This window comes from Archocentrus centrarchus, chromosome 24, assembly GCF_007364275.1.
Source record: "Archocentrus centrarchus isolate MPI-CPG fArcCen1 chromosome 24, fArcCen1, whole genome shotgun sequence".
In the NCBI taxonomy this organism is placed as follows: Eukaryota; Metazoa; Chordata; class Actinopteri; order Cichliformes; family Cichlidae; genus Archocentrus; species Archocentrus centrarchus.
The window spans coordinates 1,973,571-1,996,341 of NC_044369.1; the positions used below are offsets into that span (position 1 = coordinate 1,973,571).

General features: G+C 41.4%; 1 protein-coding gene across 4 annotated transcripts in view; it reads right to left on the bottom strand.

The window, feature by feature from the left end:
- The window catches only part of col12a1b (collagen, type XII, alpha 1b), a 147,135-nt gene that overhangs the window by 121,914 nt on the left and 2,450 nt on the right, over positions 1-22,771 (bottom strand). For 3 of the 4 annotated variants that reach the window (XM_030720897.1, XM_030720896.1, XM_030720898.1), the window contains exons 3-12: positions 20,451-20,567; positions 18,263-18,406; positions 14,998-15,057; positions 13,645-13,908; positions 12,271-12,435; positions 10,915-11,088; positions 10,280-10,570; positions 9,353-9,955; positions 3,639-3,917; positions 3,076-3,351 (exon numbers count right to left, since the gene is read on the bottom strand). The exons of the other annotated variant lie outside the window; for it this stretch is intronic. In XM_030720897.1, the coding sequence (XP_030576757.1) occupies positions 3,076-3,351; positions 3,639-3,917; positions 9,353-9,955; positions 10,280-10,570; positions 10,915-11,088; positions 12,271-12,435; positions 13,645-13,908; positions 14,998-15,057; positions 18,263-18,406; positions 20,451-20,567 (2,373 nt within the window). The remainder of the gene's footprint in view (positions 1-3,075; positions 3,352-3,638; positions 3,918-9,352; positions 9,956-10,279; positions 10,571-10,914; positions 11,089-12,270; positions 12,436-13,644; positions 13,909-14,997; positions 15,058-18,262; positions 18,407-20,450; positions 20,568-22,771) is intronic. 4 annotated transcript variants of the gene reach the window in all.

The following is a 22,771-nucleotide window of genomic DNA, read 5'->3' on the forward strand; positions in this document are numbered from 1 at the left end:
GTAAAGAAAGCCCTGAAGCCCTGAGGGCCCCATCATCACATTTTATCAACACAAACAGCTGAGATGTTACTGCATCCGTGAATTAAAGGAGAGTTGGGTGTCCAAAGGCAGTGAGTTAGGACTGGGCACGACTCTGCACTGGTCTCAGGTCCTTCAACTTTTGCAGCGGGCTGCTGGGAATGCTTCTCTTAGGTCGAGCGCGAGTCCTGGACAGTTGGTTTCTGACTGCCTGCCAGCCACTTTGGAAGGTCGACCTCTGGCCACCGTGATCTCCCCCACTGGTTGTGAAATCTCACCATGAAACCTCAAACTGAGGATTTTTTGCTGCCACTGTCTTGGTGTTTACATACTGTGGTTATCGAGGGAGGGGTGGATCTGGTGGTAGAGACCTGTCAATCACAATGTAGGCCCACCCTAACACATACACTGCTTTATTGTCCTTTTTGACTCTATTGGAGACCATAATTTACTCAGTGAATATCACGTTGTATTAAATGAGACTTGAAACTAGTAATTGAGACCAAAAACTCACAAGGAAAGTATTTACTGAGGTCATAAATCAACTGAGAAGTCATTTTCCCATAGACTTCTATACAGTCTGACTTCTTGTCACTACCTGTGTGGTTTAATTCAAAATTAAGGTTTTTTGCCTGAAAAACAAAGAAAAACAGCTTCTCTAATGGAAACAGATGAGTGATACAAACTGTGTTGTATAAAGAAATAGTTTCAGAGAAAAAGGTCCATGTGTTGTGGCCCATTAATCACTGACGGACTGGAGAAAAAACTGGAAGAGAAACATTTTCTGAGACTGACGAGTCCTTGACCAAGACACTGAACTCCCAGTTGTTCCAGTGGAGCAGCACAGTAGAAAGCTGTGTTTGTACTGGGCAGCTACCAGCATGTGAATTAGTCTCTAAAAGTGAAGCATGTTTCAAAATTTCCCCTTTGAAAAATAATTGTTAAAATAAACCAGTGAGTCATGGGCACTGCTTTACTGTGAACTGCTTTATTGTTACAGCTTCCTGCATGTGCATTTTTCTGACCGCGGTCATATTTCTGTCCAGAAACTGACTCTTTCTCCCCAATACCAGTCAGGAAAACTGGGACAAAGAGTAAACTGACTCCCATGTAACTGTGCATCATGGGAGGCGGGAAAGGCTGCTAGCAAATGGGGGGAATGCGTGCAAAACCTCAAGGCTCTGCATCGATTCATAGTTTTGAGGTAAAGTCATGGTACAGTAAACTTTCTAATGGGAACAATATTACAAGCCAAATGAGGGGGAGCATAAATCCATCTGAGAGCCAGCTGGGTGTTTCATGTCAAAGAGGTGCAAGCTGGGATTAATCCTGTCTCATTTTATAAACTGTCAAAAGTACAAAAAACTAACAAAAAAATACCGTCCGCTCAGACGACAAGCAGCTGCACCATGTGAAGGACCAGGGGGTGAAAGGTAAACACTAAGAGGAGCTGTTTCCACGGCAGAGAGCAGTATAATGTGTTTATTTCCAGCCTCTGTCTCCAGTTATGGATAAAAGATTATAATCTTAAACTGTTTCTGGAAGATACGCCATCCTTTTGTAAAAAGCAGTAAATCCTCCTGTGCTGGAATCTGCAAAACTCGAGAAAAACATCTTCAGTTCACTTCCTGTCTTTGTTGTTCATCACCTCTGAAGGACACCCTCATCTATTTCTATCTCTGAGCTTGGGTCTGGTTTTCATTCCTTTCCCTGAAAGGCCGGACAGATCTGACGAGGAGCGCGATGGGAGGCAGGTTGTGCTAAGACCGCAGGCCTCTGGGGGTCAAATAATGTGTGGCCTCCCGACACTCCCGGACGCCGAAGTTTAAAAAGACGCTTCATTCTATCAGAATAAAGTCTGATTTATTCCCGTTCTTGAAGCCGGAAAGACAGCTTGGACCCAGAATGTTTTAATCATCCCAAATGTCTTTGTGATTTAAAGGAGCAATTAGATTTTCAGAGTTTTTAAAGTCCCCAAGCACAAAGGAAATGATGTCTGCAGGCACCTGCCAGGGATCAGAGCCACCAACTCAAGAAGCTTCTTTTCCAACTACTTTGACTTCTGGGCTCAGTTTCTGCCCCCAGAACAAATTAAAAAATATCTCGTCCAACTGAAGCTACGCTCAGTTAGAGGAGATAACTCTTATTTATAAGAACATCTGCCGCTCATTAATTATTAACCCTTTGAACCCTTCTTCTGTTTTTGCAGTCTTCACACCATCACAGAGATTTATGGGACTGCATGAGGCTCATGGCTCATCAAACCATTTAATGCAAAGACAGGATGAGTTCACAGTGTTCTTCTAGACTGGTGGACCTGAAAATATGCCGACAGTGTAAATGTCATTATTTTTGTTCCATATAGTTTCATTTACCTTTTCTTATTCAGGTTTAGCTTTGGCACTACAGTTCCCATCATGCTCTGGCTGATGCAGACAGGAAGTGGTTTTACCTTTGTCCATTTTAGGCTTATTTTGCTATTTGTCAAGCAGCATTTAGTAAATAAAAAGATGCCTTATACCAGATTTGGCTGCAGTCCCTGGGCACGTGCACCCAATATTAAATAAGCTATAAAATACAAAATATATATCCAAGATACGAGTGGAATAAATACATATAAGCATGATAAAATATGCAAGCAAACCCTCCAGACCCACTCACACCCAGTGTAAAACATTCACACCTCCCATTGAAGAACCAGACTATCAGGATGGTAAAAAAGGTGCTGGACAGGATTCATACTCACCTTCTTTATCTCACTTTCTTTTACACGTTTGTCTGGATTAGACGGTTTGCAGTGACGAGGCAAAGAAGAAGAATGATTATGTGACGCCTGATTTTCCAGCTGGTATTTTCTAAGTGAACTAAGACTTAGGATCACGATCCTTTGTGTTTGCTCCCCAACTTTTACATCTATGCTACAATCTGCTTTTCCTCTGATGCTAAACTGAAGTTATTGTCAAATAATTTTAAATGAAAACATCTATGAACTTTTTATTAATTACATTTTATGCTTTTTTATGTTTTTATGTTGTCTGTGTCGATAACCGCACTTGCCTTCTTTGGTGGTGCCCTCGGTCTGCAGCGGCGGCCCGGGGCTGGACGGGTACTCAGCAGTGACGGCGACGCGGTACGTAGTTTGAGGCCGAAGCTCGTGCAGCACGGCGGACGTCTCTGTGCCGACGGTGGTCGTCTCCATCCTCGAACTCTCGCCGTCGACCGGCTCATAGGTGAGTCGGTAGCGTATGACCGGCCCCGGAGCTGGTTGCCATGACACTCTGAAGCTGTCCGTGGTCTCCTCAGACACTCGGAGGTTGCGGACTGGACCTTGTTCTGCGACATAAGTGAATGAATTATTCTCCTGACTCATCCATGCTGCAGCTGCCGGGAAACATGAACCTATTACTCTGTGGTTTGTTGTTGTGAATCAATCAGCACTCCTTACTGCTCATTATCACACTTAATGTGTGTTTCCGTCACAAGTTTGGCCTGAAATTTAATTTGAGTGCTATCAAAAAGTCACATTTAACCTGTTTATACCTGTATGACACCTTTATGTTCATATTTTAACTGTCTGGAGAAGGAAAAGCAAAAGAAATGATTTAGGTCACTGTAAGTACCTTCTAACGTGGTCTGGTAGCCAGTCACAGGCAAGCTTTCGCCTTTCTTGTAGTGGGCGTAGATGTTGACTTCGTAGCGGGTGAAAGGGTTGAGGTAGGGCAGGAAGGCAGTGAGGGAGTCCCCGGGCACAGACATGGACACGTAATGCCCGTCGGGATCATCCGCTGGCCTGAACTGAACCAAATAGGACTCGACATCGATGGCGTCTGTCTTCCACGAGGCCCGGAAGCTTCTGGAGCCGATCTCTGAGAAGGTCAGGTCCTTTGGCGAGATCAGCTCTGGAAAATGAAAATAAAAAGTTTTAACAGGGTGCAGCAGCTGGTTCTTTATTTGAAGTGAATCATGTCTTCATTATGAAATAAGGAGAAGAGGGAGGGACGTTTAAATAAAGTCCACTGCTCTGACTAATGGTGATTATAGCAATATGATTATTCTAAAACAGAGGTAATGGTGTTTGGACCCAGTGGCTCCTGTGAGTCCTCCTCTGTTGACCTGGGACCCTTGGAGGTATATTTTAAACCCATTATTACTGATCTTGGTTTTAAGGTGGACAGTGATTTTAAATTGGACAGCCAAATCAGAGCTGTGGTTAAGTCCAGTTTTTATCGTTTGAAGCAATTGGTATCAGTAAAAGCATTTCTATCTAGGCAGCATTTTGAAACAGTGATCCATGCTTTTATTTTATCTCGACTGGATTACTGTAATTCACTTTATTTTGGAGTCAGTCAGTCGCTACTCTCACGTCTGCAGCTGGTTCAAAATGCTGCTGCACGACTTTTGATGGGAACTCAAAAGAGAGAGCACATGACCTCTGTCCTGGCCTCACTTCACTGGTTGCCTGTACATTTTAGGATTCATTTTAAGATTCTTATGTTTGTTTTTAAATCTTTGCACAACCTTGCCCCGCCTTACCTCTCTGAGCTTCTTCACCCCTACATACCTTGCCGGTCTCTCAGGTCAGCAGACCAGCTGCTCTTGGAGGTACCAAGATCAAGAAGGAAGCTCAGAGGGGACAGGGCTTTCTCTGTTGTTGGTCCTAAGTTATGGAATGACTTGCCTTTGCAGGTTAGAGCGGCCCCTTCACTGTCCACTTTTAAAGTTCGTCTTAAAACCCATCTTTTTTCCTTGGCTTTTAACTCCAGCGGGATCTAGTTTTAAACTGTTTTTTTTTTTTTTTTTTTTTTTTTTTTTTTTTTAACCTGAAAGAGTTATTAAATTGTTATTTATTTGTGTTTTAATGTACAGCACTTTGTGTCAGCTGTGGTTGTTTTAAAGTGCTTTATAAATAAAGATGGTATGGTATGGTATGGTATTCTCTGAAAGAGCATTTGTGTATGTGTTACGTAAACTCAGATGTAAGTTGTAGAGTCACTGACTGTTTGCTACCAAGATGAACAACCACCACATCCACATGTCTGAGCAGGTCGTATCATCCCCCCAGTTCTGAGGCTTCTCCCAATGAGAGGTAGATATTCTTTACCCGAATCAAACTATTTAGTTCCAAAAACTAAACAAAATGACTAAATGTGGAAAAACTGAAATATTTCAGGTGGTTGTAAATGGATGGTTCCTCATTGCTTTTCTGGTCCTGATGTTAAACTGGGGCGTATGTGGCCCATGGACTAAAATGTGAGTGTGACACCTTTGATATAGGGAAAAACAGACATCTTTCTCCAAATCTGGCTGTTAGTTAAACATGATTCATAGTCACACTCTGTGAAATCGGCCCCAGATGTGATACCTATGGGTGTCCCCTGTCGTGAAAAGGGTCCCTAAGGAGTCCCGTTCTTGCTGATTTTATGGTCCACGCTCAGCAAGCTCCTCGAGATTTTGTTTTCCCACTAGGTCATTCGAGATTAGACCCACCACAACCCTGACTAATTTATTCTCTGAAGTTCGCAACTTATCTCTCTGTTACTGATTTTTCAGACACAATGAACACATTACTTCAAGCAGCCGGCCAACAGGCTGAGACTTGCATCATCAATCAGCTCAGTCTTTCTAATGGAAAAACTAAAGTAGTCCTACGATTCATATTTTCTTCTTTTTTCTCTAAGGCTGTTACACATAGAACATTGGAGACAGATGGCACAAAATACTCTGAGCTGCACCTTTATGATGTTTTAATGTGGTTCTGCACATGAGGATAAACCACAAGGACCACCATCTAAAACAGACCAGAGCAGAAGAAGGCCTGATAGCAGTTTCTGACAGTCATCGTTCAACATCAGGAGGACCGAGGCCTGCTGTGAGAGCTATTTCAGTTGGGCTCCTGCACACTCTCTTTGTTGACATAAAGTCATTATTATGTAAGGATTATATAATCAGCAATCAAAGGTGGTGTGAGTCACATTTAACGCTGCCAGACATGGGAGCTCTTTTTGGCAAACTCTGCGCGATTATTAGTGGCCCTTTATGAGTGGATTAAACAGCATCTGTGATTTAACATGTTTAAACTGGACCAGCAGACTTTTCGGGATGGCTGATGACTTCAGCACAAAGAACTGCGCTCCAAAGTTGTGTTTACGTGACAGCGGACACACCTGACGCTCTGCATCGTCCCCGTGTGGTAACGCACTGAGTCATCTGCTGCTGGGTTTAAACAAAGGGAAATACATCGCTGCTGAGCACTGTTTGACCCTGTTTCCACATGTCCTTGAAAGATCAAATGGTGGACATGTGTTTTACACATTGAGGCTAAAAAAGAGGCTTTAGCTGAAAAAGACATGCTCAGAAAAGGGACATGAAAGTAATCCTGCGCATGTGGACGGCTGGTGGTACCGCTGTGTACTCCCCTCGACCTTGCAGGGTAGTAGAGTTAAATGTTGACATCTTGATTTGATTACTGCACATGTTCCAAATAACACTAGTTAACTGGTAGTTTTATAACTTGTGCATAAATTAAAAAAAAGAAAAAAAGACTTCTAATTATTGTGCTCAGCCCATGCTTGATCAAAAGCACTGATATTGTTCTCAGCGCCGTATGTAAATAAATAAAAGCAGCTTCAGCAGTTCGGCGGTCTGGAGGAGGAAGCTGTTGTTTGGTGTGGAAAATCTTGAAAAACTAACAACATGTGTTGAGCTTGTTTAATATAAATAAAGATAGAAAGATAAATCTCTGAAATTAACCCCAAAAATAAAGACCAACAGGATGCTGGACTTGTTTATAGTTTTTAATGTTGTACTTTTTCATTATTGTGTGACCACTGGCAGTTTTAGATGAAAAATGTGCTTGCTGAACAAATGGAAATGTTTGAAGGCGTATTAAAGAAATAAAACTAATATGCTGCGGACTGTTTGGTGCTCTGTTGTTGGTTCTCTTGAGTTATCTTGTGCCAATAATTAAACAAAGTTTATATACAAAGTTCTTTGAATGTAATTTAGTAAATGAGCACAGGAAGGATAAAGATATCTCTATCAATCAATATAAAGAGCATGATTCTCTGCAAAGGAAATCAGAATAATTGAATATACAGTATAAAAATACAGTATAAAAAATGGCATAGACAACATAAGGTTCAAGTCCATGAAAAGTGGCACTGCACACAAGTTTTGTATAATTTTGTATAATTTGTATTTGTTGTTTTGTACCTGTATGGTACTCAGATGTAGAGTTTGTTGCCTCAACAGCAGCCAATGCTACTGACCGAGCCGAGCAAAGGTGTTCAGCACATGAACGAAATCCTGAGAACTGGACCCTCCGGCCTAACTGAGAACCCTCAAAATTGATGGCCAAAGAGGTAAAAATGTGCTGAAATCAGTCATAATGTAGTAAATGTGTTGCGGACTGGTGGTTTCTGAAGTCTTATAAACAGCGCCTATAGGCCAAGATCAACAGTGAAAGGTTCAAACCTTCAAACTCAGCTCTCACAGAATTAAGGACTGAATTGATTACAGAAGCAACACCATAATCCATATTTATCTAGGGCTTAAAACCTGCCTCCTTTCATCCACAAGGCAGGTTATCCAACTTTTTGGACTTAAGTGCTCACAGTCGAATATTGGTATGTGATTCATAGTCTGTAGCACAGGTACAACAGCTTGGCATTAAAAAAGTCAGACATATGAATCTTTAAAATCCTAAAACCATGATGCTGAATGATGTCTTAATATCATGGATTAGAAAAAATGAAATGAACTAGATATTCTTAATCAAGGGAAGAGTAAGAATATCAAACTTCTCTGGAGCTTGAAAAAGGCGACTGGACTTCTTTTTGTTTCTTGAAGACGTTTCACCTCTCATCCGAAAGGCTTCTTCAGTTCTCAACCAAATGGTGGAGAGACCCAGGTATTTAAACCCCTGTGGGCGTAGTCCCCTGGAGGTGGTTATGACCCTCTATTGATCATGTGCGTGAACACATGTGCCCAGGTGTGAAGGGGGCGTGGGTCATATTTAATCAGTGGTTTCAGTTGAAACCAATTTAGGACTCCGCTCCATTGTTTCCTGTGGCCTATTGAGGTCACTGGAACAAAGGTGTGAATGGGGGTTGAGACGTCTGGGAAGGGAGCTCAGGACAGCACTGTAAGCGGGGGAAAGTTGGTGACGTAATCCACCTCCTCTGTTCAATGATGGTTGTTCACAGTGGACATAGATGGCTTCTTTCACTCCTCTTTCAAACCATCTGTTTTCCCTGTCCAAAATGTGAACATTGGCATCCTCAAAAGAGTGCCCTTTTTCCTTCAGATGCAGATGTACTGCTGAATCTTGTCCTGTCGAGGTGGCTCTTCTATGTTGTGCCATTCATTTGTGAAGAGGCTGTTTGGTTTCTGGTTTCTGTTTGGTTTTTGAAAGAAGCCATCTATGTCCACTGTGAACAACCATCATTGAACAGAGGAGGTGGATTACGTCACCAACTTTCCCCCGCTTACAGTGCTGTCCTGAGCTCCCTTCCCAGACGTCTCAACCCCCATTCACACCTTTGTTCCAGTGACCTCAATAGGCCACAGGAAACAATGGAGCGGAGTCCTAAATTGGTTTCAACTGAAACCACTGATTAAATATGACCCACGCCCCCTTCACACCTGGGCACATGTGTTCACGCACATGATCAATAGAGGGTCATAACCACCTCCAGGGGACTACGCCCACAGGGGTTTAAATACCTGGGTCTCTCCACCATTTGGTTGAGAACTGAAGAAGCCTTTCGGATGAGAGGTGAAACGTCTTCAAGAAACAAAAAGAAGTCCAGTCGCCTTTTTCAAGCTCCAGAGACTACTATGACCTGGATGACTGAGAATCTACACAGACAATATCAAACTTCCCACTCTGGGGGGTGTTTCCTATTCCAATGAGCCTTCTGACTTCACGCTGATCTACAGGTTTATAATGAGGGCAGAGAGGTGATGGTTGGGATAGTCCAGACATGTTAAGTTCATGTTAAGTTAACGTTGCTATTTCAACCATATTTGATGGGGATTCAAACTGTAAAACCAATTAACATCCACCTTTGTGGCCATGCTAGGATCTAAGTAACTGTTTAAAGCAGCCTGAATCTGATTAAAATGAGGATTGCTTTTTTTTCTTATGTAAATAACACAGTCCAAACAAATGTTGAATTTAAAAAAGTCAAAAAGCAGGGATACATCAGACATCAGAAGATATATTCAGATGGTGCACAACCATTTAACATCCTAACACACAAGCACTTTAGTCAAAAGAACCCAAACACAGTGCAGTATCATCTGCATAGAGGAGTATAACAACATTACTTACGTCTCTGGATGATGTTGCGGAGTTCCTGCTCAATCCTCAGGCAGATGGACTGAATGAGTTCTTTGGAAATCCTCTGGAAGGCATCAAAGTCTTCTACAGTGTACACATGGGTCTCTGCGGGTGGATTGGCAATGGCCTCAAGTTCACTTCGAACAGCGTCCTTAACACCCACGGCAAAGATCTCCACATCAGCATTCCTCAGGTTGGTGGCCGGCTGCTGGAAGGCATCAGATGACTTCCCGTCAGTAATGAGGATGGTGACACGGGGAACGTTGGCACGTGCTCCTCTGGAGGCCTGGAAGATCCTCTCCCTGACGTAAGTCATGGCCCTGCCAGTGTTGGTGGAGCCGCCACGATATGGGAAATTTCGCACAGCCTTGACCACGGCATTCCGATCTGGGTGAGTGTTCAGGTAGAACTCAGGGTGAGGCTCCCTGCTGTACTGGACTAAACTGATCTGAACCTTGTTTGGCCCAATGTCAAAAGTGTTCACCAGCACCTCCAGGAAGGCTTTTACTTTGGCAAAGTTTGCCAGTCCAATGCTGTAGGAGCCATCAACCAGGAGGACAACATCGGCCTGCACATCCACACCAAGGGAACACTCTGCATAGGAGAAAAAAACACAAAGTTGACTGTCAGTTTCTTTATTGTTCCGTGACAATGATATCTAAAGCCATCATCGATGATGACTTATACCTCACAGGGTCAAATCAGGTAAGCTTCCCAGAACTTTTTGATCACACCTGATGATGCATCGTGATTGGTCAGATATTTGAGCTGATGTGCTGTTTTCAGGTTTCTTTGCATTTTGTCATTTAAACTACTGAGTTTAAAGGACATACTTGGAGACTTTTTAGTGATGAATCTGTGCCAGTGGTAAAAGAGGAGCATCTTTGTAAACATGCACCGTCATTGTATGGTACGTACCCAGTGAGACTCTAACGGGCAGTGTCTTCTGCATGGCCGTGATGGGCTCGCTGGGTGTCATTCCCTTCAGGGCGAACAAAACAATCTGGTACTCTGTGTCTGCAGAGAGCCCTCTGGCCACCACTGAGGTCTGGCCTGGGCCCACATACAGTTCCTGACGCATGCCGCCAGTCATCATTGGGATCAGCTGAATCTTGTATCCGGAAACATCTCCGATAGAAGGGTCCCATGTCAACCGCATGGACTTCGAGACTACCTCCAGGACTTGGAGATTGGAGGCTGGCTCAACAACTGCAAAAATCAGCGACAGAATCACATTTACAGTATTATATATTTGAAATTTTTCATTTAAAAAAGATGCACAAGTTTGCAGAAAAAAATGCTCAAGTAATTTGAAGTTATATACTTCATGCCATTTTAATTATCTGCCAGCTGAAACCTCATATATAGACGTGAAAATAATCTATCTTCTTTAAGTTCTTTACAACTAATTCAAGAAGTATATACCCAAACTACATTAATCTATGGTTTCAACCATATTAAAAGGAAAAAAACAAAGGTCCAAAAGGCAAATTCAGAAAAATTCACTTTTACAACTCAGACTTGGCATGTAAGTAGTTTTAAAGACGTCTTACGTTCGTCTCCACTGACGAATGCATTGAGTTGATCTTCTACACCCGCGCACATCCTGGCAATGAGCTTTCTCTGCACAGTCTTGATCATGTCGAAGGTGGTCACACTGTAGATATGACTGCTGTAAGGGGCAGAGGCCATTAGCCTCATCTCCTCTTCATCTGCCTGTTGGATACCTACAGGGGAAAAAGACAAACCACAAACTCAAAGCTGTGGTAAAAGCAGAGTGGATGGTTCTTCACATCAACATGTGGAAATTGTTGTGGTTGACAGTGCCGGCCAAATTTAGAGACGATTCCTCATTCTGAGCTAAGCTGAGGCGACACCACTGAATTCTTAGCCATCCTTGTAAAGTCACTGGCATCGGGTGAGAAGGTAACGGGTGCATTTGCCCCAGGTCTGTAAATACTGGATGAAATGAGCAATCTCAAACAAAGTTAAGTGAGCATTTGTTTTCCACGTTTGCATATTAAAAGTTCTCCAGCTTTTCTGTTCCACATTGGCTGGAAAGTCTGACAACACGGGCAGTAAATATGAAAAGAGTCCATGTTTTTTATGATGCTATAATCCTCTGTAAAACTTTGGCACTGTTGGAAGAGCTCTACCCATTCAAGGATTACAGTTTATTTAAAGTTTGACTAAAAAACTGGTATCCTGTGAACTTTCTCCTTGAGCGAGAGGTGCTTATTAACAACTGTTCTCATCGCTTTTAGACAGGGTCAGCCATGATATGGGTTAAAGGTCTTTCACAAGTGCCTCCTTGGTGGGGCTGGGGTTCAAACCAGTATCCACCATTATTTCCTCCAATACTGAGTGTTGACACCTTACAGTCTTTCGAAAAAAACACGTGATTGTAGTCCCACAAAAAAGTTCAAAACCCAAAGCTGCCAAAAGAAGTCATGTTATTTTATCCTTTAAGAAAGCTCCACCTAACTCCACCTTCAAAAATCCCTTTAAAACTTGGATAACCTCCAGAAACACGATGGCTGTGCTGATTCAGTGTCTGTAGGGAACATATGGGAGGTTTACAGTGCTGCCCCAGAAAAAAATAAAAACCATCGATGTCTCACTAAGTAGTTTTCTATCAGTGATCTGTTTCCACATGAGCTGTTATTATTACTGAACCACCAGCCCTCTCTAACTCCATAGCAACATCCCAGTGGTGTTTCTTCGTCTGAGTTTGTGGAAAGTCTGAGCCGGAGCATAAACACACATAAAACCTGCTATCACTTGCTTGTAGGTTAATGATGTAGGAATTTAACCTTGTTCCATTAATACGTCACCACAGGTCGCTAAAGGTTTTAAACGCGAATGGAAAATGTAACGTGGAATGTAATAAACTTGTTCTGGCTACGTACCGAGGACAAAGATCTCCACCCCCATGCTCTGGAGCTGCTTGGCATAGCTCTCCACTGGATCCTCAGATTTGCCATCTGTGATGATCACCAACACCTTGGGGAACCCGTTTCTGGCGCCGGCCGCCTCAGTGAAAGTATTTCTCAGGACGTAGTCGAGAGCGATGCCTGGACCAATGAGAGAGAACGGTTTTACTCCACTGGGGGTTCTTATCAGTAAAGTATAGAATGAGATATCATAGAAGGTTGAAACATGGCACACAATCCTGATTAGAAATCCACAAACAAGCTTTCTGCCATTGATTTCCCTGAGGCGCCTCCATTTATCATGGTTGGATTTTTTGTGGTTTAGATTAAATTAAATATATTACTTGTAATTTTCTTGGTCTGCCTTCTGAACATTTCGTATGTGAACTCTTTGTGAAGTTTATGGATATAAATTGAGCACAGTTTGTGGTTCAAATTCAGCCGATCTCATAGGGTGCACTTTTTAAGCTGTTTCCGCTTCAGTTACTGCTACTTCTGCAAGCCACTTTGCAGCCCACCTCCACTCCAGCACCTCCATTTCATGCTGTTTCTGACTTAATCTCTTATTATCAGCCTTCTGTATTCTGTCAATGGGTCTTGCTGCTGCTCTCTGCACATTCAACTTTCCACGCCCACCCATTGAAGGGTGGGCAGGTCCCGGATCAGAGCCACACCGACACATTTAAATGACTTGATGTGCCATAACAATCACATTTTGAGCCAAGCGGCCCTGACAGGAGTGTGTTTATTGCTTTTTCAACAAGTTAAACTGTGTAATGCGATTATAATTCTGTTTCCCTTTTACATTAATGGATGTGTTTTTACACTCCACAGATTTGCATGCATATTTGTTAAGCGAGGCCAGTGAGACATGAGAACAAATGACTCTTTAACAGCCCTCTATTAAAAAACTATTATGCTTGCTACCAAAGATAAACACACCCCTTAAAAATTGTGTTTCTATGCTGATTTGAAATGTCCCAGGCCAAGCTGACTCAGCAAATACTCTTAGGGGGTCAGAAAGTGAATAAATACAAGAAATCTGAAGAAAGTTTTCTGGCTCCCGAGCCACTTTTTCATGTAAGTAAAATTACCGATTAAGAAAAATGTCATTCGTCATTAAGAAGCTATATGAATCAAATGGCAGAAATATTTTAGTTCTAAGTTATAAGAAAAGTCAGTTGAAGTTCTATATCTAATTATGTTTTTAATAATAATGATCATAATTATTAGGGTTGCGCCAGCAAATCCGCTGACTATCATCACATGGCTGATATTTCTCTTTTATTAGTAGTATTATTTATTATTATTAAATGATACTAATAAAAATGACTGGCATTAACGGGTCACCTGTGTAGGTGTTGCCTCCTTTATACGGCAGTGAGCCGATGGCCCGCAGCAATGCCGGTCGGGTCTGGTGTTCGTTCAGGTTGAACTCGGTCCGGGCGTCGTCACTGTACTGGACCACGCCCACCCGGGTTTTTTCCTCGCCAATCTGAAAGGCTCCGGCCGCCGCTGAGATGAAGGCGCGTATGTATTTGAAATTCGGCCTGCCGACACTCCAGGAGCCGTCCACTAAGAACACCACATCGCCGATGGCGCTGACGGAGCATTCTGGGAAAAAAAGTGCAAGAGTGAAAGGGAGTGGAGGATATGAGCAGCTGTACATAAAACAGATACCAAAGATGATGATACATCAGAAAAATGTCATTTTTCTGCCACCGTACATGAATAACAGTCTTAGGCTTTTAGTTTAAGTGACATTAACTTCTTAATAACTTTAAAATTATTTCATTTACGGCATTTTTTAATCCCAATGAAACTGCTTGAGGAAGGACTTCTAAAATCAGACATTACTTACCATGGTTCCATTCATGGTTCCATGGATTACACTAAAATATGTCAGTAAATATCCCACTCATGAATTTGAAGCCTTTATGTGCACCAGAACAAGCCTTTGCTAACAAGTAACTAAATGAGGCTTCAGGAGCTGTTGGCTACATTCAGCATCATCATGCCAAACACAGCTGAGCGGTGCTGGTTCATGCCACTGCGGTGGAGCTCATTTGAACCTAAATGTTTTCTCTGATCACCTCAGTGTGTTTTAAAGTCAATATTCATTATTTTGTTGTAGTTTTAGACACGGTGTGGTGAATCAGACTTCACTGTCTCTCTGCTTTCCTGCTTTCTGGGAGTTTCCTCGTGACTTTCCTCTCATGAAGGGAAGGAAAAATCAGCACAATCTCGTCATCATGTGCAGAACGGGGGCCAGGGCAGCAGCAGCAGCAGCGCTCTTGTAAATCAGCATCTGTAATGGTTTCCACTTCTCTCAGCACTTCAGGGCTGGGTTCAGCTCGCTCCCACAGCTCCAACAGCAGCAATCTCCAGCCCCACCTATGACCCCCGCCGCACTGAGCATGTGCAGCTTCCTCCGCACTGGCATTACTGCTCGGCAGGGAACCAAACCGATGACCAAATCCTTCAGAGATTTATGGGGGCCTAATTTTGATTATTGCTATACAATGGGGTGTTTGTAGAGCCTTCCTTTGCTGCTGAGCTCACGCTGATGAACGCCGCCCAGCAGAAAGTCCATTGTACAAAAAGTTCAGGAGGAACGGCAGCGGATTAATAACTCATTATCTGAGCAGATCGTGAAACCGCTGGTCAAATTAAGGGTTCTAATAAGTGAACAAAAGTACTCACTGACTGAATCTGATGGGACTGGTTTCCTGGAGGTTCCTCTCGTGCTTCCACTTGATTCAACTGAAAGACAAAGAAACAATCGTGTAATTACAGTCTGAGACAATTCATATTGTCTATTGTGCTGAAATTATCCTCAGGAAACCCAATATCTTTACAGTGATGACATTTTAATGATCATTTTTCTGTCACTGTTTTTTCTTCATCTGAAGGCAGACCTCTGAAATTGGACCAAAATCTTGTTTTAAATTTCCCTACGTAGGATTTATTCTCTCTCTATTTTCCCTTTTTGTAGATACAACAACCTTGTAAATGAGCTCCCAAATGGAGAAACTATCAGGTTGATGTCATAGTTTGTGTAGGATTTCCAGCAAAGCTCAAGCTCTGAGGGCCTCTCAGGCCTTGCTCCAGCCTCTGACGGGGACGGTCGCATTCTATCTCTCTCCCTGCCCTCCCTATCTTTCCTGCTTGCTGCTTGCTGTGAGAGCGTCTCTTGCACACTGTTCGAATAAGAATAAGATTGAGAGCAATATGGATTTGGCAAACTGGGCCTTCAAGACCATGGATCGAATTTTTTCCACTATGAGATCTGGGAAAGGGGAGCCTGCGTGTCCGAGTGGAACAGACCCGGTTGGATACGTCATCGACTCTTGGAGCTCGTGGAGACCTGTGTGCTTCTCGGCCCTAGAGGTGGAAGACGTGGAAGACGCTTACATATTTGGCTATCTGGTAGCGGTATCTTTTCTGTTTGGGCTCGGAGGATACCTGATTTACCGAGAAATCAAGAAAACCTGGACGGCAGTTCGACATTGAATGGTTTCCCAGTGAGACTGAAGGCTGTTGAAAAAACAAGCAGCCTGTTCCAAAACAACATCTGCATTATCAGAATTCGGCTCCCTAGCCGGCCTTGGCTGGCAATCATATCTCTCCAGAACTATGTGTGAAGGCCGCTATCCCCCTCAGCCCTCTCGGTGATTTGTGAAGCTGGATCTGGTGTACCAAGGCTGCTGATGAACTTCCATCACTATCAGCAAACTGGTTGCCTGGGAGCTGGCATCTGGGCTCCACAATGCCCACAATGCCCTCTCGTCTCCGTCTGCGTCCCCTCCTGACCCTGACCCTACCCACCATACTGCTATCCCGGCTTTATATGTGCAATATGCTTTTGCTGAGGTGTTTTTTGGAACCTCGTAAGGTGTTCTTTATGAACACAGTATGAGATGATTTTTTTGAACCTAACTATCCCAATGTATCTCTTTCTGTCTCTCTGCTAAAGGTAGCGCCGTTGTGAAACGGTTGCATGACCTCAGACATCTGTCCCCCCCTGTCTGTGTTATGTTTTTGTTTTGGATGGATGTTCTGTTAACTGCAATTTCCCCATTTGTGGGACTAATAAAGGCATTCTTGATTCTTGATTCTTGATTCTTGATCATCAGGCGTCTCCACCAAAAACTGCTGCCATGACATCAGTGAAGACCTCAGACAAAGCTTGAAATCTGGGTCAGTGTCCCATTTGTGCTTGTAAATATCATGAAGCCCTAATCCTGGTTTTGATAATCCCAAACCTTTCCTTTCTTCCTCCTTCCACACTACAGAGATCTGCACTTTATGAATGCACATCACCACCAGATAAATAAAATACGGTACACCATTTTATTTACAAGTTGCTATCTCTAAGTCTTTTCCTATTGGTTGGTTTTTTATGTACAAACCTTGGGCTCATGTATTTGTAACAGCCATAATCAGCATGGTCGTCACCCTCACTGTATTTTACAATTATTTGTCTCAGAATAGGATTAGATTCCTATGTTTAAAAGACGAAGAATTAAAGTAAACCCATCAACTGTCTGTCGGTGTTGAAGAGAACCTGAACTCGGGCCTGGCTGTACTGTAATGTATGAATAAATGCAAACATTATTTAAAGGTACTTAAAAGAAAAAAAGTACATTCTGCAAAATGTAGGTAAAACTTTCACCTCCACGCTGGGTGTGTTGACATGATCTGCCCCCTGGTGGTGAACATTTTAGTCTGCATTTGGAGAGAGTAATTACAAAAAGGACCTTTAAATTTGCTGCCCCTGTTTCCTGGTATAATCAGAACTGATTACTGCGGGGGAGTTTAAGTCAGTGTCACAGGACAGAGAAAATAGTACTCGTGGTCAATGTGAATGCTCTTAAAGTTGCTCTGACATTTTTATGAAACCCTTTTTGTTCTTGATGTGTCATCTCGTATGATCTGGATGTCGTGTTCACTCAGTTGTAGTGCTTGACGGTTGTATTTGTGCATTTATGTCTTCCATACAGTACAGAGGGACAAAAGGGTCAACAACAAACCAGTCCCTAGTTATACATTTTCATCACACAGCTTAATGTAGCCATTACTTTTGCAGAATAGAATTTGAGCTAGAAAATTAGATTCATGGTGTCTTTCTTCTGTCATTAAAAATCTTGTCATAAATAGTAACCCCAATCCCTCCTATATTTCAGAAAGATTTTTAAAAACACCTCTGAAGTCATATTGTTGATGTCTTCTTCTTCCTTGTAGCCTTTCAATTGTCTTGTTGTTGCTTTTGAATTTATGGCATCGGTGAAGAAGCCAAAGACAATTTTCTCTCTTTCCTGAGTAACTGTCAGACTAATAACCAGTGAAAACAGCAGTTGAGAAAACAGTCTCATCAGCAGGACTGTTTAATGGCTTTTTTCTTGCACTTTTGACCATATTGCATGATGTTCTTCTGCAGGATGGAAAATGTATACAGCTGGAATCTGTTCTGGCTGGCTCCCTGTGCTGTAGATTTGCACAAAACTGTCAAGTCAGACTTTTAGTCTACAGTTTTTAAGCTTTGGCAAAGCTAAAATTGTCTTAACTCATTCCAAATGTCATGCTAAATGGGCCTTGTGGTGAGATTGCTTTGTGATGTACTGTTTCCAGGATGAAGAATTAAGTGAAAACCTATTTTTAAGCCAAATCAAAGCAATTTAAAAAAGTAAATAATTTTGAGGTTGTTTCCTTGAATGAAGGCAAGTCTGCTGCGCTGAAACACTGACTGAAATACTGACGATAATGTAGAAATTAGACAAAATGCACTAGTAACAGAGATACAGCTGGCTATATAACACTGCCAGGTGTATCTCTGTCCGCTCAGTATTGGTTTGTAGGCCAACACATGCCAAACACTGACCAGTTGCAGATAAACCTCACAAGCTTTTGGCTGGACATCTGGCATTGATTTCCACAAGCACACAAATTCAGAGACACGGTGACTCACGTGTGATCCGGCCGGAGATGGGCAGACTCTCCTCTGATCCAGCGTATGCAGTTATTGTTACGACATAATCCACATCTGGAGTCAGCTCTGAAATGGAGGTCTTAGTGGCAGATGCAGGCAGAGTAAATTCTTTTGTTGGTTCTCCTACAAGAATGCACAAAGTCAGAGGGAAGCCATTAGGAAACTATTACATGACTTGATTTCTCCAAGAGTCAAAACAAGGCTTCAGAAAAACCTGATTCTGACTGCTGACCTGGGGACTGGAATAGCCATGTAAACACACAACAGTATGATTGAATCTGATAAAAACTTTCCATGTTACGATGAACCAAAACACATTATTTTAACCCATTAATACTCTTAAATCTTCCACAAAATGAATAGTAATTATTTGTTTAATATGTCTTAGCCTCAAATAATAGAAATTAACAGTTGTGTGTGAATGTGATGTAATGTGAATTTTTTTTAAATATATGTAAGTATAAAGATTATTTCTGCATTTTGAATAGCTCATTTGTTTTCCAAATTTAAGATGTAAAGATATATAAATTTAATGTCTGTCCAGCATTAGATTAGCCTAGCTTAGCATAAATACCAGAACTAGAAAAGTCTCTCCAGTACTTGAAAATCCAACTGTAAAGCTCACAAACTGAAAATTTCTGTTATTTTTAATAATTTTTTTTTCTAACTGTTTTTACTTTAATTTTTTTAACCACAAAAAAGTTTAAACATGAATATGTTTGGCCTCTTTTTTGGCAAAACATGCTAATGTAAGATCAATCAGTTAGCCAGTTAGCTTTGGACTGTTTTGTTATTTTTGTTTTATGTCATTTTAATAAACCTTCCCAGTTCACACAGGTTGACCATATTTCACATTTGCTCCATATTCTTTTGACAAAAAAGAATATGGAGCAATATTGTATTAGCAAGCTAGCATTAGTGATGTCAGTTAGCTTTTTTGCTAACATAGCCAAAAGTTTGTGACTGCTACATTTGCTTATTAATATGAATAAAAGGCTAATGTTAGTTCTAGCAGTTAGCTACACTGGGAATTAGTTACTCCTGGTTCTTGGTCAATATAAAAATGCAAGCTAACTTCTGGGAGTTAACTAGTTTTGTGCGCTAGCTAACACTATGTAACTGTTAAATCGGTTTGCTGATAAATATACATATAAAAGCTAACTGTAGCTCTGTCAGTTAGCAGCAGTACAGCAGTTACCCCTGGAAAATCCAACTGTAAAGCTCACAAACTGAAAATTTCTGTTATTTTTAATAATTTTTTTTCTAACTGTTTTTACTTAAATTTTTTTAACCACAAAAAAGTTTAAACATGAATATGTTTGGCCTCTTTTTTGGCAAACATGCTAACGTAAGATCAATCAGTTAGCCAGTTAGCTTTGGACTGTTTTGTTATTTTTGTTTTATGTCATTTTAATAAACCTTCCCAGTTCACACAGGTTGACCGTATTTCACATTTGCTCCATATTCTTTTGACAAAAAAGAATATGGAGCAATATTGTATTAGTGTATTAGTGTTAATAAACACACGAACATACCTGAGAAGTTGAAACTTGTAATCACATCATTTTTACTAACATTTTTTGGAATTACATATAATGCATAAGTCTTGAACCAGTTTTACCGAGTTGTGAATCATGATTCAGAAGTATGAGATGATGACTATCAATGTGCAAGCTAACATTACCTCTATGAGTAAGTTAGCTCAGTTAGCTGCCACAATATAGCATTTACAAGTCATACATCTCAGAGCTACCGTAAGGCTTCACTCAGCGAACATGTTGAAACAGCACACGCCCGTTCTCAAAGTGGTGGGTTATTTTGGGTAAAGTCTTGGATCATTTGAAATAATAGCTCTTCTTTTTAAATATATGCATAAATATCTCAGCTGTTAACTGACATGTCTGACATGTGCATGCATGAGTCAAAGCACCACAGATAATTTGCCATGTCGGTGCTGGCAGAGTTCAGCGCTGGCAGCCGATGACTGCATTTCCGCATTCATAAAGCTTTTCTTTTTTTTTGTCATTAGAAGCTCCTGGAGCTAAACTCGTGCCCTCAGAAATCTTCAGATAATTATGTTAAATGTTGAGTCTTGTCAGGCTGAGTGAAATCTTTATGACACTTATGAGCATGGCAGGACAGAACCCGCAGGTTAATGAGCACCCACCTGTGTCTGAGGTCACTTCTATTCTGTAGCCTTGTATCCTCGACCGTGGTCTGCCCCACATCATTTCCACCGAGCTCTCGTTTAAAATCCTAAATCTTAATTCTGACGGAGGGTTCACTGTGAAGAGAAAGCATCCCTGCAGTTAGTTCTTTGTCTTTAAGAGACAAATGTATTGAAGTGATGAATTTGACAGGCAACAGTCAACACTTCCAGAGCGAAGTCAGACAAGTTCACTGTTGGTGCAAACAACACGAGACACACCAAACTACAAATGAGAGGAAAGCCATTTTGAAGACAAAAAATGACCTCCGTTTGGCTCGTGTGGCTACGGTCAACAACTCAGGCAACACAGCCAGACACCAAACACAACAGAACAACACAACAATGTGTAACACTTAAGAGGGACACGCAAAGGATTCAGATATGAAACCTGGTGAATTTAGGGCGTGAACACGACTGCAGAAGCAAAAATCAAAGGCCAAATTAATTTGAAGAGCAACCAGCTGTGGCACATATTTGGTTATAGTCACATGACTCAGCTGTGGGACCTTCTGGCTTCAGATCCTGAAATTTCCAATTGAATCTGAACAAATTAACATCAGTTTTCAGTGTAGCTCATGGTCCTGTTTAAAAAAGTTAACAAATTCAAACTTTAAAGATTTTGTTTTCTCATTAAGAGTTCAGTGCTCTTACTTGGTGTTTAAATTTCAACAATAACTGAAACCTGACATTTCCCAATTATATTATTATATATGGGGACTTTAAAGGGAGCAGCCACAAAAAGAAGAAGAATATACAATTCTATTAAAGAAATGCACTTGTTTTGGCCTTGTTTTGCTCCTGTACCTGTCGTGGATGCAGATAATGTAGCTTCCATTAACGTGGGTTAGCAAAACCATTTTAATGTTTTGGATCCAGAAATCTTTGTGGCTGGTGATGTAATGGTGGAAGTTTTTTTTTTTTAAATTTGGAAATCACCAGCCACGATCCCGTCCTGTCAATAAACTCCAACATGGACCTACGGACTTCCAGCAGTCTGTCCATGACCTCAATCCAACACAGGATGCTGAATTGACCAAACAAAAGTATTGATTATACAATGGATAAAGATCTGAGTGATCACCGTCATCGTCTCCATTGCAAACCTCATAAAAGAATACACAACGTCAGTGCAGACATGTGTACATCTTTTTCCTGTGTTTCCAAAAAATCTACACCAGAGGTTCTTAAACTATTTAAGCCTAAAAAAAAAAAAAGGTGACCATAATCTACCTTTGCTGGAAATTTAGCATACAGTTCAGACTCCAAGAATGCTTCTAGGATCCGGATCATAGTTTAAGAACCACTGGTCTTTGTCATGTTAACCAGCAAACCAAGATGGAGGATAATGACTATATTTATTCATAGAGCACATCTCTAAACTTATGTTATCAAGATCTTACACAAGCAACAAAACAAGCAGATCATGCACGTGTACATGAAAAGTTGTTTACAACAACTTGGAACAACGGACAAAAAGTTTCCATGTACACGAAGGACCACAGACTGTTTTTAAAAAAATATTTTAAAATGATATTCTTCAGGTTGGGGGTGCTTATTTGTGATGTGCTAGCTCACTATAAGATATAATACACAAAGAAGAAGTTGATGCTACCTCAGTGTAACAAAAGAGGCCTTCAGTCATGATAAAGCTTAAAATAGCTGAAATATAAACGCAGCTTTGTGGCCAGCTCGGACACAAAATCAGACAAATCTGATTCTATAACAGGAAGCGCAAATTTCTTCCTGACAAATGGGAATAATGCTGTTCAGTTATTTCCTTCTTGTCAATAAATCCCACACAAAGCTCCCAGGTAGTTTATATCTTTCAAAATGACGGAGTAATTTCCACAAACAGGTGTTCGAAAACACATTTTGGACTTTATTTAGAGGCGGATTCTGACAAACTTGGTGCCCATGTTTGTCAGAATCAAAGATCATGTGACTCAGTGCCCCAGAGGTGACTGTTTGGGCAGCAATGGGGTCTTTTCATGGGATTTGTTGACTGTGAAGACAAATATATGATCAAACCTCTACATGTAATAAACATGGAAAAACTGTGCCTAGTTCTTAATGTTTTCATGCTGGAGGACTTTTATCACCACACGTTTGCAGCAGGTAATCTGAGCTCCGGAGTTTGTAATCATCTCGTGAACCTCTGCAGCTGCACAGATTAGATCCATCTAAACACAGATGATCTAGCTAGATTTATAGATTAGCCAGGATTTCTAGACCACCAACCAGTTGCTTTCATGTTAGTGTGGGGCTGAAGAATATCACTG